The sequence below is a fragment of the Galeopterus variegatus genome, unplaced genomic scaffold (assembly GCF_000696425.1).
Source record: "Galeopterus variegatus unplaced genomic scaffold, G_variegatus-3.0.2 Scaffold684, whole genome shotgun sequence".
Lineage (NCBI taxonomy): Eukaryota > Metazoa > Chordata > Mammalia > Dermoptera > Cynocephalidae > Galeopterus > Galeopterus variegatus.
Genome location: NW_007726795.1, coordinates 306,768 through 334,757, shown reverse-complemented (window position 1 = coordinate 334,757; position 27,990 = coordinate 306,768). Strand labels below are relative to the sequence as shown.

At 36.9% G+C, this 27,990-nt stretch overlaps 1 protein-coding gene across 1 annotated transcript in view; it reads left to right on the top strand.

Annotated features, from left to right (window-relative positions):
- HORMAD2 (HORMA domain containing 2) overlaps nt 1-27,990 on the top strand; it is a 75,075-nt gene that overhangs the window by 17,149 nt on the left and 29,936 nt on the right. The window contains exons 3-10 of the mRNA XM_008571367.1: nt 1,370-1,433; nt 1,943-1,979; nt 5,710-5,730; nt 6,434-6,460; nt 12,132-12,199; nt 13,687-13,692; nt 15,515-15,666; nt 15,836-16,089. Of these exons, the coding sequence (XP_008569589.1) occupies nt 1,370-1,433; nt 1,943-1,979; nt 5,710-5,730; nt 6,434-6,460; nt 12,132-12,199; nt 13,687-13,692; nt 15,515-15,666; nt 15,836-16,089 (629 nt within the window). The remainder of the gene's footprint in view (nt 1-1,369; nt 1,434-1,942; nt 1,980-5,709; nt 5,731-6,433; nt 6,461-12,131; nt 12,200-13,686; nt 13,693-15,514; nt 15,667-15,835; nt 16,090-27,990) is intronic.

Here is a 27,990-nt window from a genome sequence, read left to right as displayed (position 1 = left end):
GTGCCGATCACTACCCTAGGCATGGGGGTGATACCATTTCTATGACTTTATTTTTTGTGACACTTATAGTGAAAGTTATGTCTCCCTCGCAATGACTTTAAGTAACATACATCATAAAAATGCTCATTACACATATGTCTCACTCTCTTTCTGATAATTTCTAAATGTTACACCAACATGGAATAATTTTCATAACCCTCAAGAGAGGTGGAGGTAATATCAACTTTAGGATAGGAGAACAATATGAGAAGGTGAGGTGACTCATGCGAAGTTATACATAAATCAGTGATTGATTTTGGACTGATCTAAACCCAAAACTCTTTTAATATGATCTTCCTTTTCTTCCCTAAGTAGTTGGATTTCAGATGGAAATAAATAGTTGGGAATAATCCATGTGAAATTTTTTTCTTCTTTTTTTTGATTGGGAGGGAGAAAAATAACATAAATGACCGAGATTGCGGTGCATGTTTTAAATTGATCACTGGAAGCCTGGCCAGTTAGCTAAATTGGTTAGAGCATGGTGTTATAATACCAAGATCAAGGGTTGAGATCCTTGTATAAGCCAACCCCCAGAACCAACCAAACAAACAAACAAAATTTGTCCCTGGATATGGTCTTAATACTACTGTTGACCTGAAAAAGAAACTGAGACCAAATACATACAGCAAGGATTTATTGAGCCAATATGATGATCACAGTCAGAGAGACACATAGATCAGGTTGCCCTGAAAAATGTGTTCAGAAGAGGGCCAGCAAAGCTTAGCATTTTATAATCACAAGAAGGGGGAAGGATCAAAGGAGAGAGGACAGCCCTGCCTAATTACTTCATCAGATTTTCTATTGGTTCTACATGATGTTTAGATTCGGGATTGTTACTAGGTTACATAAGTATTACAAGAAGCATTCTAGGTTATTTCACGGTTTTTTAGTGCTATTAAATCTGCTTGTAAGTTAAGATGGTCTTATAATAATGTTTCCCAGGACAGGTGGATGTGACTACTGACTTATCCCAGATCTTCCAAGGCACTGTAATTTAGCTGGCCTGGTCAGAGCAGATTCTTTAGGTTATCATTGCCTCACTATTACTTAGAATTCAACAGAAGCAACACAAATTGTTTTTGTTACCAAGTCATTTGGCTACATTGTAGAAGAGGGAGACTGCTAAACTATAATCAGAATTGGGACTAAGCTAATTATCTACATAGAATTATTTTTAAAGTAGATATTTAGAGATTCAAAGTGTTTTTATGCTATAAAACTAAATAAGTTATATATATAAAATAGTTAAAGGAAATACCCTATTTAGCATGGGCAATTTCAGTACAGCAGTCTCTTACTAGATGAAAATAGACTGTTTCTGTTTTTGTAGACCTCAGTTTAAAAATCCTCCGAGAAGACAGAAAATGTCCCGGGTCACTACATATTATCAAGTGGTAAGTAATTGAAATTCCACAAAAGTTGAACAACATTATTTTTATCATGGCTGAAATTACCCATAAGACTTTATTTGGTAAGATTATTTCCTTAAAACCAATACTTCCTTTCTTTCCCTCTATTTTTTTACAATTTCCTAGACATTTGTAACAATTAATATTATTTTAAGATACTGATTTAACTTTGTTTTTGAAAGAAAATAGGCTTGTATAAAGATAAAAAAATCAATAAAAATTTGATTATTCATTATGTGCATGTCAGTGTACTGAACATTATAGAAGACCCCCAAAAAAGATGTGGTTCCCTGCCTCAAAATTGCTTACCTATTATTAAGTTTTGTCAACATATTAAAAAATGCTATGAGTTTTAAAAAATGATTAAATGGGAAAGGTAAAATGATTATCAATTTAATGTATGTCAAAGTAAAAAATTTAAATGAATTCTGTTTTTGGAATTTTTTTGGCTTTGCATCTGGTCCAAATTGACATCAATATTTCTTTCTTGACAGGATTCAAGGTTGTTTTGATGCTTTGGAAAAGAGATACGTAAGAAATTTTTAAAATTTACTCCAGGGAAGACTCATCTTTTATCCCTTAAAAAAAGTTTACATTTTTATTTTGTTGTTGTGTTTAGTAGCGTGCCAGTGTCTACATTTGCATTCATGAGCCAGTTTCCTTTTATTTTGTCTTTGTTGTCCCATTGATGTCTCCTTTACATCAATTAGAAATGAAACCCTCGTTCTCCTCTTTTATATACACATATCTTTTCAACCACAGAATTTCTTCTGAAGTCACTGGAAGAGAGCCACAGGATGTGGGACAGGAGGAGACAGGAATCTGGCATCTAGCACACTGAACATGTTTGACATAGTGGCAATTCAATTTGCAGATATGAAAGGAAAAAATTAACTTGAATAATTGATTTTTACTCTTGGTTATTTTGTTAACTATGTTTGGTCCATGTGTATAACCTGTTTCCTCAAAATAGCTAGTATCGTACCTTGAGTTTTTTTAAAACACAGCTTAAATTTTATGTGCATCTGATCTTTCATCATGCCCAAGATAGCTATGAAGGGTGTAAAAAAAGGAAGTTCTAGTCCTAGCTGAAGAGACAAGATGTATATAAATGAAATTTCTACCACTGCTTTCCCCCCTTTTCCATGTGTGTGTCTTCGTTTTTCTCCTCAAACCTATTCCTTTAAGAAGTCTTGAGGTTAGTAAACCTTCCGTTGGATTATTTAGTGTATTCATACATGTCTCTTTTCACTGAACAGTTATTATGATTTATTCAACACTGACCTGTGGTACTGAGGGATACAAAATAAAACAGATGTAAGAAAGAGCTTATAGACCATGGTAGAAGATAAGTGATATTCATATGAGGGCTGATGATCAACTGTTACACACTGGACAAGCTGTGCCTGTTGTTAAAATATTAAAATACTTCTATACTGGGTAGTAAATAGCTGCTTTTCTGAGACCCCATGTAATCCCCTCAAATATCCTACCCCTCACTCCATGATGGCTCTTTTGTGATCTCCCCAGACTGCCCATAAATTCAGCAATGAAAGGGTTAAAACCTAGTCCAAGGGTTGCTTCCAGGAACCCAGCTCCAGGGCTAAGTTTCTGATTGGTCAGTACCTGTACCATATTGGACTTTACTGACTTTTTTATATCATTTTGATATTTTTCTGTAAAAATATCAGAGATATTTTGACTATCACCCCTGTCCCAAGTACAAGTAACCATAATACTTATGAGAAATTGACACATGCCAAAGGAAAGATACTGATCATGTGCAGTGGGAAGAATGGAAAAGGAAATGATATACCCAGTGAGGGACATGAGGGAAATCATTGATAGAAAATGGCTTTTGAGCTTTGAAGGCCCTGAGTATTTGGACAGGGGAAGAGGGGAAGAAGGTCACCACTGGCATACCAAACAATGCTCATTCATTCTCCTCATTCATTCATTTAGCAGCATTTCCTGGGTGTCCATCATTGAGTGGGCAGTACAATATAGTTAAGAGCTTGAGTTTTGGAGTCAATCTGGGGTGAATCCCAGTTCTGTCACTTAATACCTGTGTGACCTTGGGCAAGTAACCTACCTCTTGCTTGGTGCCTTAGTTTCTTTATATATAAAATGGGGATAATAATAGAACCTTCCTCTTAGGGTTATTTGACAATTAAACGAGTTAATAATCAAAAGCATCAGAATAGTTGGCATCAGAATCATCTGGAGGACTTTTTAAAAGACAGATTGCCAAACCTTACCCCAAAATTTCTGATGTGAGAATTTGCATTTCAGACAAATTCTAGGTGATGTTCTTACTGCTTGTCTAGGAACCATACTTTAGAACCACTGACCTCAAATGTTTAGAACAATGCCTGGCACATAATAAACACTATGTAAATGTTAACTGTTTATTCATTCATTCTTTATACATTGGCTGTTTAATCTGTGCCAGGCATGCCTAGGCACTGGATGAGATAAAGAGTAAGATGTGATTCCTCCTCCCAAGGAGGTCACAGTCTAATAGAAAGAGTCACTTCTTAAATAAACAATTACAGTATTACGTGTACTAAAATAGCAGTGTAAAGTACAAAGAGTATCTAGCTAGTTTGATGAATTTATTTTACTAAATGACTACCTGTATTACTGACTCTATCAAATGAACTAGGGAAGATCAAAAGACAAACTCTTACATATATGATTTAGATTCTTAAGTAAATAGTATTCATATTGTTTTCCATTTGTTAATATTTTATAACTTTTCTCAGGTGATCTTGCTAGTAGTTTGAGTAAAGTCAAGTTTGAATATATAAAGATATTTATGATTATTTTTATTTATTTCAACAAGAGATGTTCTCTTGTTGAAGAGCATATTTATTTCTAGTGAAATTTTGTGTGATTTTTATGCTGTTTTCTTTGTACTTTGATTATGCTTGAATTCTTTAAATCAAGCATGCATATGTATTTTTAGATAACTATTATTAAAAAGAGACTATATTGTATATAGCTACCTAACTTGCCTCCTATTCCCATTCTCATACCCCACCATTCCAACCCACTGTCCACACTACATTCTTTCAGAAACCTGAGTCTGATCATGTCATTCTTTTACCTAAAAATTTTCCAGGGCTTTAAAAATAGAGTTCAGAGGCCTTTGCATGATCTGCAAGGCCTGTATGATCCCTATCTGTCTTTCCAAGGCATCATTCTTGCTCCCATGTTCAAGCCACACAAGGAATCTTGAACGTGCCAAGCCCCTTTTATCTTTGTACATATTGTTCTTTTTGTCTGGAAAACTCTCCCCTACCCCATACAGTTTGCCTGGATAACTCCACTTTATCCTTCAGGTCTCAGCTTAAATATTGACTTCCCCAGGGAGACCTTCCCTGACACTCCTTGCATCCCCAGCCTAAATTGTCCCTTTGTTTAATGTTCTCATTGTACCTGGTGCTGCTTCTTCATAGCAATTAACACAGTTGTAATAATGTAACTATCTGTGCTATTTTTTTGGTTTAATGTTGGTCTTCCCTGCTGGTCTGCATGCTCTATGAGCTAAGGGCCATGTTTATTTTTGAATGACTGAATGAACTATTAATTAAATAATTAACATAAATTAGATTTTCACTGTGTATTCTTAAAATCAATTATATGCAGTAACCAAAATAGCCACACAGTGTCACTAAAGTTTTAGTCCTTTGATAAAAATTTACAGCTCTGGAAATTTCTGATTTGTATTCTAGTTTTTAAAAATTTATCATAGGCTTGGTTGTTTCTATGTATGTACATGCTATTACTCTTTCAAGCATAGAGAATCTGTTTATAGTAGTGTATATGTAGGACGGGCAAGGGTTTTATAGACCTCTCAAACTAGAGTGTAACTTTTTAGCCACCTCCCCCGCCTTTTTTTTTTTTTGCAACCAGCTGATATAGGAATTGAACCCTGGACCTTGCTGTTATCAACACCACATTTGAATCAATTGAGCTAACCGGCCAGCCCTCCAGTTAGAGTATAACTTTTTGAGAGAAGGGATAGTTATCTTGCTTATTTGTATCCCTCTCCTCTCCAGCTGAGCCTTCTGTATGTAATGGGCACTCACTTCAATGAAAGAATAATTAGTATCCCTTTTCTGACCTTCTGAATAGTAATATTTTCTACCCAAATCTTTGGAACCCCTCTGAAATAATATTTTAATTAGCTTCTAGTGAAAATGACACTGATATTGGTACAAATACATAATAACAATAGTTTTCTTTTCTCTTGAAGCTACACATGGCAATACTTACAGTAAGTACACGTTTAAAGACTAAATTTCTGTCTCTACTTCATTGTCTTTTGGCAAGCAAAACATTAAAACTGTACGCTCCCTTTCCTCCCTGACTTTCTTTATCTGTCTTATGACATGTTGGAATTAAAAAAAATAGGATTTATTAGAAGTTTTAATAAAAGATTACAAACTATTTCTTTGGCATACTATAATACATGGGAAAATACATAGGATATACTATGTGTTTTCTTCATCTATTGGCTACATCTATTGGCTCTCAGGATTTATTTTTATTTTTATTTTTATTTTGCAGACTCAAAGGTTTTTGTTTTTGAAGTTTTGTAGAATTTTTTGAGGTTTTGTGTACCTCTGGGTATAACATGGTGTATATAGTTAAGAATAGAAAGAAAATGAGAAGATACCATTGAGAGTCTTAGGTATATGATTTATTAAAAAATTTTAAACCATAGCAAATTATTTATAATTTATTTGTACTCAGTCACAGTAATTATAAATACCTCATTATCAATTACTTTATATTCAATGTTCATAGAATATTCTAAAGACTCTGTATGTTCAGAGTATGAGCTTATCTGTAGCTTGAAATATGTCAATATTCAATTAATAGAGCACAAAATGGACTACTTATATAGAAAGTATATTCCATGAGGAGTAATCTAGTAAGATTCAGAAATTAAATGCAGTTTATTTTTCCTTAAACAGCTTTACACAAATCCCAAGGAACCTGAGGTAAGAACACACACATATAGGTGGGCAGTGTGTGTGTGTGTGTGTGTGTGTGTGTGTGTGTGTATACAGTATTTAAATATGTTTACCTGAGTTGAGGCTATAGACTATGTTACTAGACTACCATATAAGCAGAGTAACTTACAGTGAGCTCTTTCAGTACATTTTATTATTAGGGGATTTTCAAAACTATTTAGGGATATCGGGGGTGGGGGGGGGAGCATTTAGTAGAACTGAGCCTATTCCTTAACATGTTAACATCAAGACTTAATGTATGAATGTAACAAAAATCACATTTTACTATTTATTTTTATTATAACTGATTCTGAATTTCTGTTTATAGCCTTTTGGAAAAATAAATGAGATATGGCATAACTCTGAAGATTTTTGCCAACTAAATTCTCCCCTGTTGACCTTTTTCATAGATTTTCAGAGCTTTACCTCTTTACTCCTCTAGATTTCTTCCCTCTGCTTGGTTATTCCTATTCATACTCCAGGCCAACTTATGTTCAAATCTTTCATGAATGCCACTTTAGCTATTCTGTCTACACTTCTTCCCTAAATTCCTTTTCCAGCAGAACTCCACAATTTAATACTCTCATTTGGTTCATGTAGATTACTTTATCTCCCCAACCACATTATGAATTCTTGAGGACAAGAGTCTTGTTTTTTACCTCCCAGAGTGAATATTGTAGTCCGGGATACGTAATAGTTACTTGTACCACTTGGAATGGCAGCTGTGTCTGTGGCATAGAAATGAAGGGAGAAGCCCTCTGTTCTTTCTTCTCCTTCTGTTCTCTTGTTTTCCTCCTAGCTTTCTTTCTCCTTGCTTTCAGTTTTCCTTCTTTTAGCCTATGGATTTAGCCCAACTGGTGGTATTAAAGATTAAATTAAGCGTTTTTAGACCTTAATATCCTTTCTTTGCCAGACTACAAATAACAGTTTAAGCAAGGGGAAAGAAAACTGTTGCATATAGGTGGGTAGAAATTTCTCAATGCCCAAATTAGTGATACCTCTTTTTATCTTTGTCTCTTGTTTAGTTTCAAAAAATGCTTTTTTTTTTTTTTTGTAGGTTTGAGGGGGAAGTTTCCAAACTAAATTGTTAATAGATTTTTTTTTTTTAGTGCAGTGTTTATCATGTTTTCTTATGCATTCAAAACTCCTAATTTGAAACCAGTGGTTTTTGGGGTGGTTAAATGCTGAGCAAATTTGGCTTAAGTACAGAAAAATCTTACAGAGTAGGAAGAAAACTGTTAAATGAGTTTTGATGCAGGCATATATAATAATCAATTTAGGAAAGAAAAGCTTATTATACAGTTAAGTTCTCAGCTATTGTTTATGACCCAGGAAAAAAATATTTTGAATGTTTACAGGTTGTTCCCTATAGTAGTAATCCCTAACTTCTAGGTGTTCATGGCTCACTTTTGATTACTAAAAAATTTGGTAGCACATTTGAGGGTATTAAAAGACATGAAAGAACACCACACAAGTCAGCAATAATTACAGTATAACTACTACTGTGGTATAGCAATGTTCTAGTACCTAAAAGTATCCATGAGTTTACACTGTTTATCAAGTCACTGATACAACTGTTTACCTTCCTGATCTCATTCTCTTAGCTACTCACAGAACAGCATTCTCACGTAAACATAGTCTTCAGCATTTATCTGATGTTGTGCCGTATTTCTTGAGTCATACCCCTAGAAGTATATCCTTCCCTAAACAAAATTGTGCAAACAATAACAATGTTAATATTTACCTGAAGCAAAAATACACTTTACACGTGGATTAAAATTTGCAGCACTTTTGTGAAGAGTATGTCATGGTACAACAGTTGAGAACCTCCAGCTTAAATCAAACAAGTGTGCTTCCCTAGTTAGAAAGCCAACAGAGTTTTGAACATTATACAAAGTTGTGGTGCTTCTGCACTTGAAGTTTTGTTCTGTTTGCTCCCATCTCATGAAAGAGATGAACCAACATAAGTAACTGAAGTAGAGAAGAGTGAAAATGTAGCTTTTTTACAGGCACATACCACAAAATGAGTGGCAGATTATTAATAAAATATGTAAGCCAAAATGTAAATATATTAAAGGAAGGTTGGGCTGACCCCGTGGCTCACTCGGGAGAGTGCGGCTCTGGGAGCACAGCGACGCTCCCACCGCGGGTTCGGATCCTATATGGGATGGCCGGTGCGCTCACTGGCTGAGTGCGGTGCGGGCGACACCAAGCCAAGGGTTGCAATCCCCTTACCAGTTACAAAAAGGAAAAAAAAAAAAAAAAAAAAGAAAGGTTAACATGACTTAATGCATGATAGACTATAAAGAATGGTTACATATGAATATTGTGAGGAAACAAATCTTACTGTTTCACTATCTATTTCTTTGTGCCTACTGGACATGGTCAGCACTCACATTTAACAGATTGCTTCAGGAACTGAGCTATAGGTGGTCCCTATAGTATACTTTTATATATATATATATATATATATACACACTTGTATATAAGTATATATATAATATACTTTTAGCTACTTAGTAATAAGTATATTATACTTATACTATATTATACTTATACTAAAAGTATATATATATATAAAATATACTTTTAGTTACTTTGTTTTTTTCTTTAAAAAAACCTTACAGAATGAAATCCTAATTGAACATGAACTCTATCCTGGCTGAATATTTATTCATTCAGCAAATATTAAATGGATTTCTTTTCTGTGCTTAGCACTGTTCAAGGTATAAAAACGCAGAAGTGAATGGGATAGACAAGGTCCCTGCTGTCTAGAAACTTACATTCTTATGAGGGAGGATAAACAATAAGTAAACAAAATGAGCACAGTTTCAGATAGTCATAATGCTATAAAGAAAATTTTAAAAGGTAGTGTGCTAGAGAGTGCTGAGGTAGAGAATGGAGAAGGAGGGATTGGATTTGGATGGCTGTGTTAGAAGGTTTACCTGAGGGGCCATTGTTTGAGCTGAGACTGAATGACCAGAAGGAATCAACCTATGCAGGTCTGTGAAAGGCAACAGTATGTGACAGGCAGAATAACACAGTAGTTAACATTACAAGCACTAGGGTCAAATCCCAGCTCTACCACTAACTAGCTTTATGAATCATGAGAATAATAATTTCTACTTCAGAATGTTAGCTACAGAAGAATGAACTGATGTAAGGTGTTTAGGGCAATGCCCTAATATTATCACCATCAGCTGGAGACAGCACGTTCCAGAGTATAGCTGTGTAAAGGCCCTAAGGTAGGAAGGAACCTTTGGTGTTTGTGGATGGAAAAGGTGCCATGAGCCTGGAGATTAGTGAGTGGAAGGTAAAGTGGCAGGAGATAAGGTCAGTGAGGAAGGCAGGGGACAGATGAGTAGAGCATTGTAGACTAAGGTAGTTTTTAGATTTTATTCTAAGGGTGGTGGGAAGCCATTGGAGGGTTTTAAGTAAAAGAATGACACGGTCTGGTTTGTATTTTCAAAAACTCTTTTTGGCTATAGAACAGAGAATGAATCAGATGGACTTGTGATTTGATTTGGAGGTAGACCTGAAAAGTCTTGCCAATAAATTGGAATGTAGAGGAAGAAAAGCTGCATATGTTGCTGTTGCTTTTGGTCTACGTGAATATATTCAGTATGATTAATAGAAACCATTGATGAGCATTTTAAAGGCTCATCTTTATTAGGCAACACTTCAGTATGAAAAGTGGGAGAATGTCTTATAAGGTGTTAAGAAGAAACAAGTGCCTGCTATAAATATAAAAAGATAGCTCACAGCATCAAAAAGCTAAAGCTGATTGAGAAACATGGGCAGGCAGGAATTAGGTATTGTTTGCTTGAGAGAACAATTATACCCAGCATTTGGCTAAGAGAGGACACTGTGTATCTGTTGCTGTAGGTACTTGCAGGTACCACAAATCTCACCTATTGTATTCACAAAGCAGCCTTCTAAACTTTGATTTGTCAAGTACACTGTCTTGCTAGAAAAATACTTTCTCATTTAAAATTAACTCTATTACACAGCAGTCTCCTTAGAGTTTAAGCGCATGAGCCAATTTTCCCAAGACCTGATAACCTATGATTAAGTTATATGTTAAATTTCAAGATCAGCAGAGGTGGGAGACCAAATCTTAAAGTAACAGGAACACTGAGGCTTTTTCTGATCAATCTAACATTGTCATTCCTACTTTGTCAAGGATCAAATACTGAACCAGATGAATGAGGAGCATTTTTGTGTGTTCTGACTTAAATTTTACTTGTCTTTATCATCTTCTCCAGTTCTGCGGACAAATTGTACAACATATCTGGGCCAAACCTTTGCTTCAATTGCAAGGCAATCATTTTATATTAAATGGAGTATGTCTCTCATGAGGGAAGTTTGTCCCTCTTTATTTCTGGCTTTCTTAACAGTGAGGAGAGCAGATAACAGTGGTATCTAATTTTTAGTTCAAGGTTGAAAAAACAAGACTTGATGCCATAGATCCCGGTTCCTTTACTAATTTTTCTAATTTTCCTGTTGCCGTTCTAGTCTTCCTTGAATTACTGCAATAGCCTTTTTTTTTTTTTTTGGTACTTTTTTATTAGCATATTTATTATTACAAATTGTAATTATTCTTTATGCCTTTACCCGACCAATCACTCCTCAAGCCCCCTCCCTTTCTTGCCACCCATCTCTATTTTCCTTAGGTTTGTTCTCTCCTTCTGAAAGTTCAACGTATTTGCAATAGCCTCTTAATTGCTCTCACAGTTTCCACTTTTTCCCCTGTGCACTCTTAAAGTAGCCAGGGTGATCTTTTAAAAATACAAATAATTCCCCTGCTTAAAACCCTTCAATAGACTTCTAATTTACTTAGAATAAAATCCAAATCCATTGCCATGGCCAACAGGCCCTCACAACCTCCTCTACAACCTTATCTCCTATATTCTGCTCCTTGCTCATTCATCTCCAGCCATTTGGCTTCCTCTCTTGTACTGGAAGAGGCATCCCTTCCTGCTTTAGAACCTTTGCATTGCTGTTTCCTCTGCCTGGGGTATCCTACCCCCCTAGGTCTGCACATGACTTCCATCTCTCAAGGCTCAGCTCATACCTCATCTCTTCCGTGAGGCCTTTGTTGGCCCTTCCAAAGCAAATCAGCACTTCTCCCCTTCATGTAATCTCTATCACAGCATCTGCTTCATATTACTCACAACACTTATACTATCTGAAAATGTTTTATTTGATTACTTATTTATTGACTGTCTCCCTGACTAGACTGTATATTCCAGAAAAACAGAGAACTTTTCTGTCTTGTTCACCATGGTAACTCCAGTGTCTGACACAAAGTGGGCATTCAATAAAATATTTGTTACTATAAGTAGTTGAATGGTTTCTCAACTAGTTTCACAGTCATTTACCTAGTCAGGTCAGACACTTGACTCTGCCTTAGTTTTTCCAGCTTTAAAATGGTAATGGTAGTTTTTGCCATCTAACTCATTTTTAGCACAGAGGAGAAAAACTAAGTTATCATTATATCTGGAGATATTACTCCTAAATAATGTAATGTTGTAAAACAAACAGGCATGTAGGAAGTATAATAGGTATATAATGAAAATGTTCCTTACTTATTATCAGGTAAGACTCTGGATTTCTTTCTTAAATTAACTTCTTTCTGTATTTCCTTTGGTTTTTCTAGAAGGTGACTGAGATATATCAGTTCAAATTCAAATACACAAAAGAAGGAGCCACTATGGATTTTGACAGGTAGAATCTAATTGTTTAATGTATATGAGAAACATAGGATTAAGGTAAACGTAAACTTCTTGAGATCAGAGATAGGTCTTACACTCCTTTTGTAATTTCCCTACAAACCCTACGAAAAACCACTATTCTAAAAAGGGACTGTTGTAATTGTCTAAATATCTGAAACCCATGGAGTAAGCTTGTAGGAGTAGAGGCAATGATGGGCAGTAGACATTATATTGATAAGGCTATCTATACGATGTTAATTGAAGAACTCCATAAGTTTCTGTCTAGCCATTAACCCAAAGTTCTCAATTGCTATGCCAAGATATTGATCCTTTCTACCCTCAATATAGCCAGACTGGGCCTGGGGCAGTTACAACCCCTCGACTATTTGCTTACATACATGAATATTCTTATTTGCTTACGCCAGCAAGTCAAACAAGTATCATTTTCTATATGTATCCCTGTATGGAAAAGACTGGAAAGCACTGGACTTTCCTATCAAGTCTAATCTCCAAGTTTTAGATATATTAATGGGTTAAATGGCAAAGACAAGGATATTTGCTTCACAAGTTCCCTGGTACAGATGGAGATGTTTTGTTAAGCAGCAACATTTATTCCTCTCTCAATAGCTTTTGGATTCAGATCAACCAGGAGGCATAGAGAGCTAAGTACTGATGATGAAATGGAATAGAAGTGGAAGTGCAGATGATGGTGAACAACCCTGGGTAGCCAAGTAAGACGGATAGGTGCCCCTGAATGGAATGACTCTGAAGAAAAGCATGACCTAATTCTCAGTTTTCCCCACTAATGGCTGTGGCTCATCATTTACTGTGAGCTTGAGGATTTCTCTCCAAAGTTCCCTTCCTTAATTATTCTCTCATTTGTAAAACTTACAGACAGCATTCAGATATGAATAGAAAATTAGTTCCAGAAATAAGAATTAAAATATTAATCATCATTAGCTAACATTTGTATGGCATGTTACAGATTTTATAGCATGTTTCACACATATTTTCTCACATAAAACAGTTGCCTTTTACTTTCCAAAACCCAGACGTACGGACTACTGACAACCAGACTAATCTCTTTTGTTTTGAAGGCACGTATGCCAAGAGGTAAGCAGAAAAAACAGAAATGGCCATATCTTGCAGATACTAAGGAAGAGAGAAGGTAATGCATATTACTAATATCCTAGAAACCAAAGATAGGCATTTGTTTAAATGGGAGTCCTGAATATGATTTTACTGATGTATCCTAGAAGATCCTATGAGCTATATGTCTATAGTCCTTCACTCTGGTCACCTGTGTTAAAATTCTGGTCGACAAAACTTAAGTTGTTCAAAATTTAAAAGAAGCTAATATATTCACTTAATAAATGTTTACTTTATGAATTCACATTGCTTCCAAAGATCAGTTAGGGAAAAATCCAACAATTCAATTACTTAGGATTATTTTGATAATAGAATTCTTAATATGCAAGGCACTGTGCAAATATATTTTAGTCATAGGCCTTCCTGGAAATTACTCAAATGTGAGATTGATTAGGGAAGAAAACTTTGGAGAGAAATAAAAGAGTTTTAGAATTAGAGGATTATTTAGTACAACGTTGTTTATTGATTGATCGATTGCGGCTGGCCCGTATCATTCATTTAATACTTCAGCAAATGTTTATCGAGTAGCTGGGCACCAAACTCAGTACTGGGGAGATGAAAGATATAGCCACTCACAGTCTAGAGTGGGACAAGCAATCATCCAGAGGGGTAAGGTTTGGGGATTATCAGGGAAGACTTCCTTGAAGAGTGGGCACATTAGGTGTTAAAGCATGAATTTGGGAGAGTTAGGAAGGGAAGTGGTAATGTACAATAAAAGCAAAGTGAACAGCATATACGAATATATGTGGATGAGAGGAAACTGAGAAGTAGCTATAGATGGGCATGACTGGTTGTAAAAGGCATTGTACACACACCATGCTTGTATTTGATTGAAAGGTGATGGATATAATAGAAGAATTTTAAGCAAGAATGTGAGATGAGAAGATTTTCCTGTTAGGGGTATTATCTCGGCAGTGGTGTGGAGAATGTTTTGCAGTGTGAACAAGAAAGAAAGCAGGAAGAATAATTGGATACCTCCAGTGGTAATTCATGCAAGAGTGAGGAGAGGATGCCTTTGAGAGATAACCAGATGGTAGAGATGCCCAGAGCTGGTGATTGATTTTATACTTAGAGAGGTGTAGAAATGTCTGTAAGCTTATCTCATAAATGAGTTAACTGACTTAGAGTGTAACTAAGTGACTTGACCAAGGTCATTCAGCTAGTTAACAGCAGAGCCAATATTAGATGCCAGGTCACCTAATTCTAAATCCATTGTTCTAACTATTATGGCATGTGGTTATTTGTAAATCAGGTTTAAAAAATGAGATCATGGGCCGGCCCGGTAGCGCACTGCAACAGTGCACTGCAACAGTGCGCTGCTTGGGAGCACGGAGGCGCTCCCGCTGAGGGTTCGGATCCCACATACAGACTGGTTCCCGCTCACTGGCTGAGCGAGGTGTGGGAGCAACGCCGAGGGTTGCGATCCCGTTGCCGGTCCCGGTCCGGTACGGGCGCGACACTGAGGGTTGCGATCCGTTGCCGGACACGAAAAAAGACAAAAAGGAAAAAAAAAATAAAAAATAAAAAATAAGATCATACTTTAAATGCTTTAAGGGAGCTTGCCACTTAAGAAATCCTTAGTATGTATGTTGCAAAAAGTACAGTCACTCTAAAAGTAGGCTAAAGAATGTCCTGATGTTTATTTTTTAATTTTAATTTTTTTTTTTTTGTCCTTTTTGAGACCGGCCACACCGCGCTCAGCCAGTGAGCGCTATGAGCGCACCGGTCATCCCTATATAGGATCCGAACCAGCGGCGGGAGCGCTGCTGAGCTCCCAGCGCCACACTCTCCCGAGTGCTCCACGGGCTCGGCCCTAATTTTAATTTTTTTAATCTTAATTTTATTTTTTCATTGTACATGTTTATGGGGTACAATTTGTTGTTTTCAATACATGCATATGTTGTGTAATGATCTAATCAGAATGGTTAGTATATCTATCAGCTAAACATTTATCATTTCTTTGTGGTTATAACATTCAAGTTCCTATTTTCTGGATATCTTGAAATATACAATACAATACTATTAGCTATGGTCATCCTAGGGCACCAGAACTTATTCTTCCTATCTTCCTAATGTTTTTATTTATTTGATAATGTAGTCAAAAGTTTTGTTCTTTTTGGAATAGATTGTCAGTATTGTATATAATTGAAAAGTATGCTATTTTTCTATGTGACTCTAGCAGTAGTACGAGCTTTGAAAGTGGGGCAAATAGTGAAGATATTAAGAAAGCCAGTGTTCTACTGATCCGTAAATTGTATATACTGATGCAGAACCTTGGACCCCTTCCTAATGATGTTATACTTACTATGAAACTCCACTACTATAATGCAGGTAGGTGCAGACCTTTAGTCAAATCCCTTAAGTTCTGAAATAATATTTTATATAAGTAGAAGCATTTTGCAAGCATCTGAAAGAGATGACTTGCTACACATGAAAGATTAACATGACTTGTTCTATTGAAACTCAGTTTTCTTGACTTTTTGTCCTTTTCATTTTGCAGTAACCCCACATGATTACCAACCCCCTGGTTTTAAAGAAGGGGTGGACTCACACTTCCTGTTATTTGAGGGTGATCCTGTCAACCTGCAAGTGGGATTAGTCTCCACTGGCTTTCATAGCATGAAAGTAAAAGTCACGACTGAGGCCTCCAGAGTGCCTGATTTGGAGAACAATCTCTCTCCGGAGAACAGTACTACCCAGATTGCCCATCAGGGTCTAGACTGCGATGAGGAAGAAGAGGAATGCAACAATCATGTAAGGCAAAGCTTTAGTGATCCTCCATTGCTTCAGTTAAACACAGTTGACATTTTTCAGTTTCCACACAGGTCATGTCACAGTAACAGAGTCTGATGGAGCATTCCAGGTATAAGAACTGAAACAAAACTAACTCCTGATATCAGGGAATTTTTAGTCTAAAAAAGTACAGTCTTCAAGAAAGAAATATACTTTGTTAGATGGAATTGTCCATGACTAGGAGGGCAAAGAAAGATTTTCCAATATATTTCTTTTATTAAAGGTACCTATAAATTTAGAAAATTTGGGGTTTTCTTCCTTTCATTTATAAATACATATTTTAGGATAAAAAATGTTTTAGGTGTTTATTCATATTCAATGGAAGTATAAATCAGCTCTTGATTACTGGGGGTAATTGGGTGGGAAGGGGTTGGGGAAGAAAAAGTTTACGGATTAACCTGAGTCAGAGTGAAAATAAAATGATTGTCAACTCTTGGTTATGTGGAAAGAAACAAGCTCCGAGGCTAGATCGCTGGGGGAAATCCATGGAGTTGGTGGAGTTAGAGCCAGTGGAGCCAAACAGGCAGGGCTCTGAGCCTTTTACCTTCCCATTTACATCAGTAGATACCTGGAGCTAGGTACTTGCTTGGGACCCATTGTCCCTTAGGTAAATCCATATCCTTAACTGGCTGTTGTCTGGATAATAATGTTTACTGTATGCCAACATTGCATTAAAAAGGTTCTGACTTAGACAAAAAAAATTTCAGACTGTTCAGTGGGAAGAGATGCCATGATATCTTTTCAGGAGGTATTTTAAGATTAGGATGATAACTTATTTGTCTGAGATACTTTAAGTTCTACTTAAAGATAGATGACTGTACTAGGTAACTTCTGAAAGTTCCTTCTAGTTCTTTAACTCTGTGTTATGGTTAATACATTGAAAAGAGGTCCTAGTCTTAATTCAATTAATATAAATAATATAACCAAACAAACAATAAGTGTTTTGGTTTTGTTTTTTATTGGTTTTTTTTTTGTCTTGTTTTGTTTTTCATTTTTAGTATTTTCCTAATGTCAGACATGAACATGGCTTTAGATTTTGGTGCAATTTTTTTCTTCTGATTCCACTCAAGGAAGATGTAGCAAACAGAGAAAGGTTAAAAAAAATAAAGGTTAAGAAAAGAATGTGTATGTTTTAACTGGATTTTTATCTTTTAAATATTAAGAATTTCTTTCTCTTTTATTAAATGAAATGAAAGCAGGACAGCCTGAGAAGAGATAGTGCCATTGATAGATTAAATTAGGTATGTGATAATATTTCCCAAGTTTACGTTTAATAGAAAATATATGTACAAAGATCTGGACTCTGTGGTAAATTCAGCTGATTCAAGTTGCTCTCTCAGCCAGCCAATCATATGAGAGAATTTAGTAAGTCTATGAAATGCTTACAGACATTTTCCCACTAAGGGTTCCTATTTTGTTTTTCTTCATAGAACACACACAAACACACACACACTCATACACTCATACACGTGCATACATATGTAGAATCTTTACTTCGTTGCTTTTAAAAATTGTTTTATTTTGAAATGTATTATGCATACAGAAAAGTATATAAAAATAATGTGAACGGTTTAAAGAATAATGAGAACATTCATATACCTTCCATTTAGGCTAAAAAGTAGAACATTGCCACTACTGTGAAGCCGCCCTTCCTCATTGCACTACCCATCCTCCAAAAGTAACCATTTTTATGACTTTTATGATAATCCTTCCCTTGCTCTTTATAGTTTTATCATGTATGAGTATGTCTGCTTGTTTTAAAATTTTATGTAAAAGTAATCATACTCTGAGTATTCTTGTATGATTTGCTTCTTTTGCTTGACCATCAAAAATGAGATTCATCATTTTGCATGGTTGTTTTTTTGCATTTTCTCTGCTGTAGAATATTCTACTCTTAATAGACATTCTTTCCTTTTAATTGTTATGAACATTTATGTACATACCTCCTGGTACACATGTGAAAGAGTGTCTAGAAAATATGTCAAAGAGTTCTAGGCTTGCACATTTTCACCTTTATATTAGGTAACACAAAACTATTTTCCAAAGTGGTTGTACCAATTTATACTCCACCATCAGTGAAGAGAGTACCCTATATTCCTTCCAACATTTAATATTGTCCAAGTTTTTGTTTTCTGCCAATTTACTGGATATGAAATGGTAACTCATGATTTTAATTTGAATTTCCCTGATTGTTAGTGAGTTTGTGCATCTTTTCATTAATGAGTTTGAGAATCTTTTCATTGGCCATTCTAGTTTTGTTTTATGTAAAGTAGCTATTCAAGTCTTTCATGCATTTTCCTGTTTGGTAATTTATCTTTTCCTCATTGATTAAAAAAATATGTTCTGAATAATAATTCTTTTTCATTTACTTATGTTGCATTATTTATTTCATGTTTGTGGCTTGTCTTTTTTACTTTCTTTAAGAGGTCTTTTGATAAAGAGAAAAGTTCTTAATTTAAATATCATCAAACCATTTATTTTAATACGTGCTTTTGATATCCTTAAGAAATCCTTCCCTACTTCGAGTAATTAATAATATCCTCCTATATTTTATTCTAAGATATTTAAAGTTTTTCTTTTCAAATTTAGGTTTTTAATTCACTTGGAGTTTACTTTTATTTGTGGTGTGAGGTAGACCACACGACTTTAACATACTTAAATTCAAGTATAATATACATACAGAAAAGTATATGTATTATAATGATACACCTCAGTAAATATTCACAAACTGAACACTAGGGCTGGGCCAAGGGTGAGGCAAGCAAGGTGCCTAGGGAGCACACATTAAGGAGAATCTCAGGTGCTGAGAGAGAGCCTCCTTAAATTTTCCTCTTTGCTTATCTTGCTTGCCTCACCCTGGTCCCCGCCTTATTGAATAAACATGTGAAATCAGCACTCAGATCAAGAAAGAAAATATTACCAGCCCCCAAGAAACCCAGTTTTACTCTGAAGCCACTATTTTACTCACCAAGAATTTTGCTAATCTGACTTCTATAAGCATAGATTTGTTCTCTTGTTTATTTTGTAGATGTGGAATCATAGAGTATGAACTATTTTTTTCAGTCAGTGTTATGTTGTGAGATTTATGCATATTTTTACATGTTGTTGAGGACCATTCTCATAATTTATTTATCCATTCTGCTGTTGATGTGCATTTGGGTAATTTCACATTTTTAACTATGATGAATAGTACTACTCTGAACATTCTGGAATATGCTATTTAGTGAAATATGTACACATTTCTGTTGGGAATAGAATTGCTAGGAGTAGGAGACTTCCGATCAAGATGGAGGAATAGACGGTACCCAGCATCACCCTCTCCCACAATCAATCAATTTACAACTATTAAAAAGCAACAACTGCCAAGCTGGGGTTGCTATAGCTCGGGAGAAGAGAAGAGACCTACAGAATTCGTAAAGGCAGGAGAAGCCATGATGTTGGAAAGAAAGGACCGTTCGAACTGTTTTAAGCACTGACCATTTTAAGGCTGGCCCTGGTAAGCACACAGAGCAAGAGCTGGCAAAAGCTGCTGCTGTGCACTTTATATGAAATTGCTTGGAGGCGGCAGGAGAGAAGAGGGCCTTAGTGGCCCCCAGGCCAGCAAGACCACTAACAGGGTTCCTGTGGACCCACATAGGAGCAAGGGGCCATAGATAACTGGAAAAAGGAGCCATGCAGAGGTTGGTGAGTCATTGCAAGGGACTGGTGCACAGCCTGTCCCTGAGAAGCATTTGGAGTGCGGGTGGTAGGGGAAATGAGCCCACTGGGGGAACACTGGGACACAGCATGGACAGCTGATCTGCCCTCCAACCAGCACAGGCCCACTCAGTATAGACTGGTCAGGGATATAGAACTACAGGGGGTGCAGTTTGCTGAAAAGACTCAGGCCCTGACCAGAGTTTCCACACAATCCAAGTGTACCGAACCTCACAAGACCTGGAAGTGCTTACAGGGTCAACAATTAAACCCTGAGCTGCACAAAAAGCCTTCTCCAGAGAATCGGCAGCAAAACAGTAATTTAGCTCACCCACAGAGTTCAAGTGCTGGTTCCCACAGGAATTTTAGAAGTAACCAGAAGACAACAAGTTAGTTCCAGTACAGAGTTTAGGGGTGGGAATAGCGAATAATCCAATACAGAACTGAAAGAAAAAACAAAAAACCCTAGGGGTCAGAGACAAAGTTCTGATATTAACCAGTAAAGGTCTAACACCACCAGAGAACACCTATAAAACCTAGAAGGGGGGCCGGCCCAGTGGCGTACTGGATAGTGCGCCGCTTGGGAAGCGCGGCGGCGCTCCCGCCCAAGGGTTCGGATCCCACATACAGACCGGTTCCTGCTCACTGGCTGAGCGAGGCGCGGGAGCAACACCGAGGGCTGCGATCCCGTTGCCGGTCCCCGGTCCGGTACGGGGGCAACACTGAGGGTTGCGATCCGTTGCCGGACACGGAAAAAGACAAAAGACAAAAAAATAAATAATAATAATAATTTAAGTAGAATGACACACACAAAATCTCCAACTCAGAAAATATTTTTAGCCAAAACAGTTAGGAGAAGAAATAATTCTTGATAGTGGAACAAGGAAAAAACACTTGAGAAAATAATCAAAAAATGTGTATTCTAGCAGGTAAAACCCATTCCATGAAGTAATCCTGTCTCCCCAAAAGCTGTTGCTAAAATCCTAATGGTACATAAAACAGATATGAACAAGTAATACAGCATGGGGTAATTTTTGCAAAGTTCAAAATTAAATTAGAAAAAAAAAAAAAAAAAAAAAAAAAAAAAACCTAGAAGGACTGAAAGCCCCCCGGGCTCCCAAGCCAGAGGAGGGGGAGGGCTGAAAGCCTCAACCACCCCCAGCCCCCCGCAACGTCCACATCCAGCCCAGCGACGACCACCAGGTTGCCACTGGAAGTGCCCCTGGCTCCCAAGCTGGGGCTGGGGGATGCCAAGGGCCTCAGCCATGCCCATCCAACATCCAAATCCAGCAGTGACCACCAGGCTGCCACCAGAAGTGCTGCCAGTTGGGGGGCCAAGGGCCTCAGTCATGCCCCTCAATGTCTGCATCCAGTCCAGTTACGATGAATAGGCCACCACCAGAAGCCCCCTGGGCTCTCTTGCCAGAATGAAGGGGGTGCCACAGGCCTCCACCACATCCAACCCTCCCTCTTTCCTCCTCCTCTCACTCTGTCTCCCTTCCCTTTCCCCTCCCCGCTCCAACTGCTCCACAACAACATCTTAGAATGTAAAAAAATAATGATAATAATAAATAAATTTAAATAAAAAGAATTGCTAGGGGTAGAATTGCTTGTCAAAGGGTATGTGTACATTTAGCTTTAATAGACACTGCAAAGTGTTTCCAAAGTGGTTGTGTCAATTTACACACCCATCGGCAATGTATGAGAGTTATGGTTGCTCCACATCTTCACTAACCCTTGGCATTTCCCAACTTTTTAATTTTAGCCATTTGGGTGGGTGAACCATGGTAGGTCATTGTGGTTTTAATTTGTGTTTCCCTAATGACTAATGAAGATGAGAACCTTTTCATATGTTTATTAGCCATGACGGATATCTTCTTTTCTGAAGTATTGTTCAATTTTTTGCCATTTTTTTCTATTGGGTTGTTTTTCGTTTTTATTGATTTGTTGGAGTTCTGCATATATATTCTATGTATTAAGTCCTTTGACAGATACATGTACTGTGAATATCTTCTTCAATTTTGAGTTGCCTTTTTACTCTTAAAGAGGTGTTTTATGAGCAGAAGTTCTTAATTTTAATATAGTCTAATTTATCAATCTTTTCAGCTATATTCAGCAGTTTTTGGTACTGCTTAAGAAATTTTTGTCTACTCCAAAGTTTACAGTTAAGTACTGTCTCTGCTCTTCTCAAAAAGGGAAGATAACTACAGAAATAGAAGATATATTTTAAATTATAAAAAACCTGCATTAATGACTTCACACCAAAAAATATGAACACTGGGCCTTTCTGTCCCCCACCTTCAGGTATTCATATATTTTGGTATGAAGTTATTTATGGAAGTCTCTCATAATTTAAAAAATCTCTTCTGTTGCTATAGTTTTTTCCCCTCTTTTCATATCTGGTGCTGTTTCTTTGTGTCCTATTTATTTTTCTTGATTATATTTGCCAAAAATTAGTATTTTTATTAGACTTTTCAAAAAGTCATCTTTTGATTCAACTGATCACTTCTCTTGCTTTTTTTTTGTTTTCCATTTCATTCATGTTTTCTTTTATCTTTGCATTCTTCTACTTCTCTGGTTTGATTTTATATCCCTGACTCCAAATTGATCTTTCCATCAATATATAGACATGTCGGGCTGGCCTGGTGGTGCACTCGGTAGAGTGTGGCGCTTGGGAGTGCGGCGGCACTCCCGCTGAGGGTTTGGATCCCATATAGAGACCAGTCCGCTCACTGGTTGAGTGCAGTGCAGGCGCAACACCGAGGGTTGCGATCCCGTTGCCGGTCGTGGTACAGACGCGACACCGAGGGTTGCGATCCTGTTACCAGTCATGAAAAAAGACGAAAAGGGAAAAAAAAAAAAAAAATATATATATATATATATATATATATATATATATACATGTGTATCTAACAGGTATCTCAAATTCAACATCTTTAAATGGAATTTCAACTTCTCGTCACATATGCTCTTCCTATTCCCAGATTCCTTAACTTGGTATTGCACCATCAGTTTTCCAAACAACCTGAACAAGAACGTGTTCAAGTCCTATTTTCTCCTTACTTCCACATCCTTTTGGTTTCCATTTCCATCTGTTCTGCCTTTGAAATATTTCTCAAGTCTGGCCCTGTTGCCACTGTGCTAATCCAGGCTGTCATCACTGCTTTCTTGGTGAATGACAGCTGAGTCTCCTAACTGGCTTCCTGATGTCATCATTGCCTCTCCAGTCTGTTTTCCAGAGTGCCAAAGAGTGAAGTTATTATTTTCAAATGTTTCAAGTTGATTTATTTTGTGTGATTTCAAAGGGCAGAATGAGAGTTAATAGATGAAATTCTGGGGGAGAAAACTGGGGGGCAGAAATTGATTTTGGCTCAACAAAAGGAAGAACTTTCTTTTTAAATATTTTAAAGCAATATAATAACAACAATAAAGTAATTTAAATAGCAATACAAATCTAATTGTCCTACCATCCTATCAATACTGTTTTCATTTCTATATATCCCATTCTCTCCAGTATTTTTCCATGGATATATATATTTGTAATTGGATTTAATCATGGTGTATATATAAATTTATTTTAATTTTATACTTAACATTAATTTTGGAAATATGTCCCACCATTATTAATCTTCATATATTTATTTATTTATTTATTTATGATGTCTATTATTTCATAAATGCATACATTATACATATTTATATAAATGAATAAAAGGGGTTATATATGGAAAAATAACGAAAGCAAACTGTAAACAAGGATTACCATTAATCAACTCTGTGCACTTGAGGTCAAACAACAGTAATGAAAGAAAAACTTTAGTTACCCTGAAGTGGCTACTTAATTATTTATCTGAATTGCATACATTTATTTATCTTTATTTTATTTTATTTTGGCCACAAAACAAGTCTTAATACATTTAAAAAGACTAAGATCATAGAAAACATGTTCTCTGACCACAATAACAGAAGGGAATTTAGAAAATTCACAAATGTGTAGAAATTAAATAGCACTGTCCTAAATAAACAATGGGTAAAAAGGAAAGTCACAGGGAAATTAGAGAGTACTTCGAGGTAAAAATGAAAGTGCAACGTATTAAAATTTATAGGATGCCGGGGTCAAGCAGTGCTTAGAGGAAAATTTATGCTTGTAAATACCTACATTAAAAATAAGAAGAATATCAAATCAGTAATGTAAACCTCTACCTTAAGAAAATAGAAAAAGAACAGCAAACTAAACCAAAAGCAAATATAAGTAGGAAATAAGAAAGATTACATTGGAAATAAGAAAGATTACTTAGAAATATATGAAGTAGGGAATTAAAAGAACAATAGAGAAAATCAGCAAAACCAAAAGTTGATTCTTTAAAAAGATCAACAAAGTTTGCAGACCTTTATCTAGATTAATCAAGAAAAAAGACCAAAATTACTAAAACCAGAAATAAAGCAGGGGCATTATTACATTGTCTTTATGGTTTTTTGTGGTGGTAAGATTTAGTTTCTTTCTTTTTCTCATTTGTGTTTTTGTTCTGCCAATGGGTTTTGTTCTTTCTTGTGTATTCATGGTAGTGATTATTATTTTTTGGACTCCAGATGCAAGACTTCCTTGAGGATTTCTTGTAGGGCTGATCATGTGGTGGTGAACTTCCACAGTTTTTGTTCGTCTGGAAAATACACGATTTTATCCTCATTTCTGAAGGATAGGTTTGCTGGGTACAGTATTCTTGGCTGGCAGTTTTTCTCTTTTAGTATTCTCTCTTTTAGTATATGATTCCATTTTTTCTGGCCTGTACAGTTTCTGTTGAGAAGTCTGCTATTAATCTGATAGGGGCTCCCTTATAGGTGACTTGATGCTTTTCTCTTGCTTCTTTTAAGATTCTCCCTTTGTCTTTGAGCTTTGCCAGTTTGACTAGGAAGTGTCTTGGAGAGGATCTTTTGGGTTTAATCTGTTTAGGGATCTTTGAGCCTCCTGGATCTGAAGGTCTGTGTCTCTCCCTATACCTGGGAAGTTTTCTGACATTATTTTGTTAAATGGGTTTTCCATGCCTTTTCCTTTCTCCTTCCCTTCTGGAATGCCCATGATTTGTTTGTGCACTTAAGGTTGTCTGCAAGCTCTCTTAGATTTTCTTCATTTTTTTTTCCTTTAAAAAAGATGACCAGTAAAGGGTATCCTAACACTTGACTTGGTGTTGTCAGCACCACACTCTCCCAAGTGAGCCATGGGCCGGCCCTTTTCTTCATTTTTTAAAATTCTTTTTTCTTTTCTTTTGTCATCCTGGGTTATTTTTATTTATTTATTTATTTTTCCCTTTTTGTCTTTTCTTGTGACCGGCAACGGATCGCAACCCTCAGTGTTGCGCCCGTACCGGACCGGGACCGGCAACGGAATCGCAACCCTTGGTGTTGCTCCCGCCCCTCCCTCAGCCAGTGAGCGGCCGGTCTGCATGTGGGATCCGAACCCTCGGCAGAAGCGCCGCCGCGCTTCCCAAGCGGCGCACTGTAGCAGTGCGCCACCGGGCGGCCCGTCCTGGGTTATTTTGAAAAGATTATCTTCAAAATCAGAAATTCTTTCTTCTGCTTGTTCTAGCCTGCTGCTTAAGCTCTCAGATGTGTTTTTTATTTCATTTAGTGAATCTTTCAGTTCCATGAGTTTCTACTTTCTTTTTAAAGGTATTAATCTCTTTGTAAATTTCCTCCTTCATACCCTGAATTTTTTTCTCATTTCATTATGTTGTGTAACTGAGTCTTCTTGCATCTCAGTGAATTTCCTTAAGATTGTTGCTCAGAATTCCTTTTCAGTCATTTCAAGGGTTTCCTGCTCTATAGGGTCTGGTATTTGAGAATTACTGTATTCTTTTGGTGGTATCACATTTACTTGGGATTTCATATTTCTGGTATCTCTGTGTTGATATCTGGTCACCTGGTAGAGGAGCTGTTTCTTTTATTACTCTGGAGTGGGCTTTTAGGAGAGACCATCCTCTTCTTTTTCTCATATCCACTTGACTCACCTTGTGTCAATGCAGTTGAGTCTCTGGCAGGCCATCTGCACAGTGGCTGTGGCTACTGCTGTGGTGTTGAGCCACTTTAGTGGCAGCCATGGCTGTGGCGGTGGTTGTGGTGAGCCACCCATGTGGAAGCACTGTGTTTGGCATGCTCTCTTGCCTGCTTCTGGGTGGGAGTGCTGCCCTTGGCTCCTGCCTAAGACCCTGGCCATCAACCTTTATATGTTTAATTATAATGACTTTTTGTTATATTTAGGTACTCTGCTATTTCCCTACTTCTAAATATTTAGATTAATTCCTGATTTTGCTATTATAAATAGAGTTGTAATGTTTTAGTCTGTTTTGTGTTGCTGTAACAGAATACCTGAGACTGGGTGACTTATAAAGGAAAGAGGTTAATTTGGCTTACAATTTTGGGACAGCCAGCATCTGGCACGGGCCTCGGGCTGCTTCTGCTCATGGCAGAAAGTGGCAGGCTGCTGGTGGGTATGAGCAGATCACATGGTGAGAGGAAGCAAGAGAGAGAAGCAAGAGGTGCCAGGGTCCTATAAACAATAAGCTCTCGTGGGAACTAATAGAGCGAGAACTCACTCATTAATCCCCCCTCCCCCAGGGAGAGCATTAATCCATTCATGAGGGATCTGCCCCCCATAACTCAATTCGTTTCCAACACTGCCGCATTGGGGATCAAATTTCCACATGAGTTTTGGAGGGGACAACACATCCAAACTCCATCATGTAATAAATACCTTTGTACATGTGAAGGCATTTGGCCTTATTTTCTATGGATATAGAATCAGGAATGAAATTTACAGAGGCTGAAAATTTGTATAACTCTTGATTGAGTATTACCAAGTCAATTTCCAGAAGCTGACAGCTTTTCTACCTCCTCAGGATGGATTTTCTAACAGTGACAACTACTTAATAAATCAGGCTGCCTTGTGAAGGGATGAACTTTCTGTCATCAGCTGTGCTCAACATAAATATATATTTGTGTTCAAGATAGAGTACAGATGATTGTCTTTAGGTTGTTGCAAAAGAAAATCATGATTTAGGGGGAGGGTTGAACTAGATTCGCCTCAGAGATTGCTTTCATATTAAGATTCTTTGGAATATTTTTTGAGTTCCTATTAAGAGAATAATGTCCTGCTAAGCACTGTGGGGAAAACAAGTATGTATAAGACATATCTTCTGCCCTGGAGAACAGTGGCTGAAGAGATAACACCTACATAATGTAATGAGAAATGATGATAAGGAGTATATGAATGATAGAAATAATATTAACTAACAATATTGAGCATAATTCTCAGGGATTTACATGTATTATCATTTTAAATCTTCCCAGCTATTTCATAAGGTAAATAATATTATTATTTGGATTTTACAAATCAGGAAACTGAGACTTATAGAAATTAGCTCAAGGCTTCACACATAGTGAATAAGTAGTAGGGCCAGAATTCAAAGGCAGTTGGACTCCAAAGTCTGTGCTCTTATGATAAAGAAATAAGGATCAATTGGCATTGTGCGGGAAGGTTTCATTGAGTTGATGATTTTATGTATGAATTGTATTTTGATTGGCAGGAATTAAAGTGGAGGACATTTCCGGGAAAGTTGGAAAGTATAGTATTGTAGCATCAGAACTTCTATCTCTCTAAACTGGAATTCCGGTATTGAACTTTCCACACCTTTCCTGTATCCTACATGGCTTTGATGAAGTCTCTTTACTCTTGATAACCTTTAACTCAAGGATGTTTTAAAAACTTTTAAAAATCATAAAATTTTTTTATTAGAAAAGAAAGTTTACGGGCCGGCCCGGTGGTGCACTGGATAGTGCGCCGCTTGGGAAGCGTGGCGGCGCTCCCATCCGAGGGTTCGGATCCCACATACAGACCGGTTCCCGCTCACTGGCTGAGCGAGGCGCGGGAGCAACACCGAGGTTTGCAATCCCGTTGCCGGTCCCCGGTCCGGTACGGGGGCAACACTGAGGGTTGCGATCCGTTGCCGGACACGGAAAAAAGACAAAAGACAAAAAAAAAAAAAAAACAAAAAAAAAAAAGTTTAAAAAATCTCATTTAAACAGCTTATATTGCTTTTCCCCCAATGATCCATAGTAAAAAAAGGATTTAACATAATCTTCTTATTGTGGGATTGTTGTAAGATTGAAAAT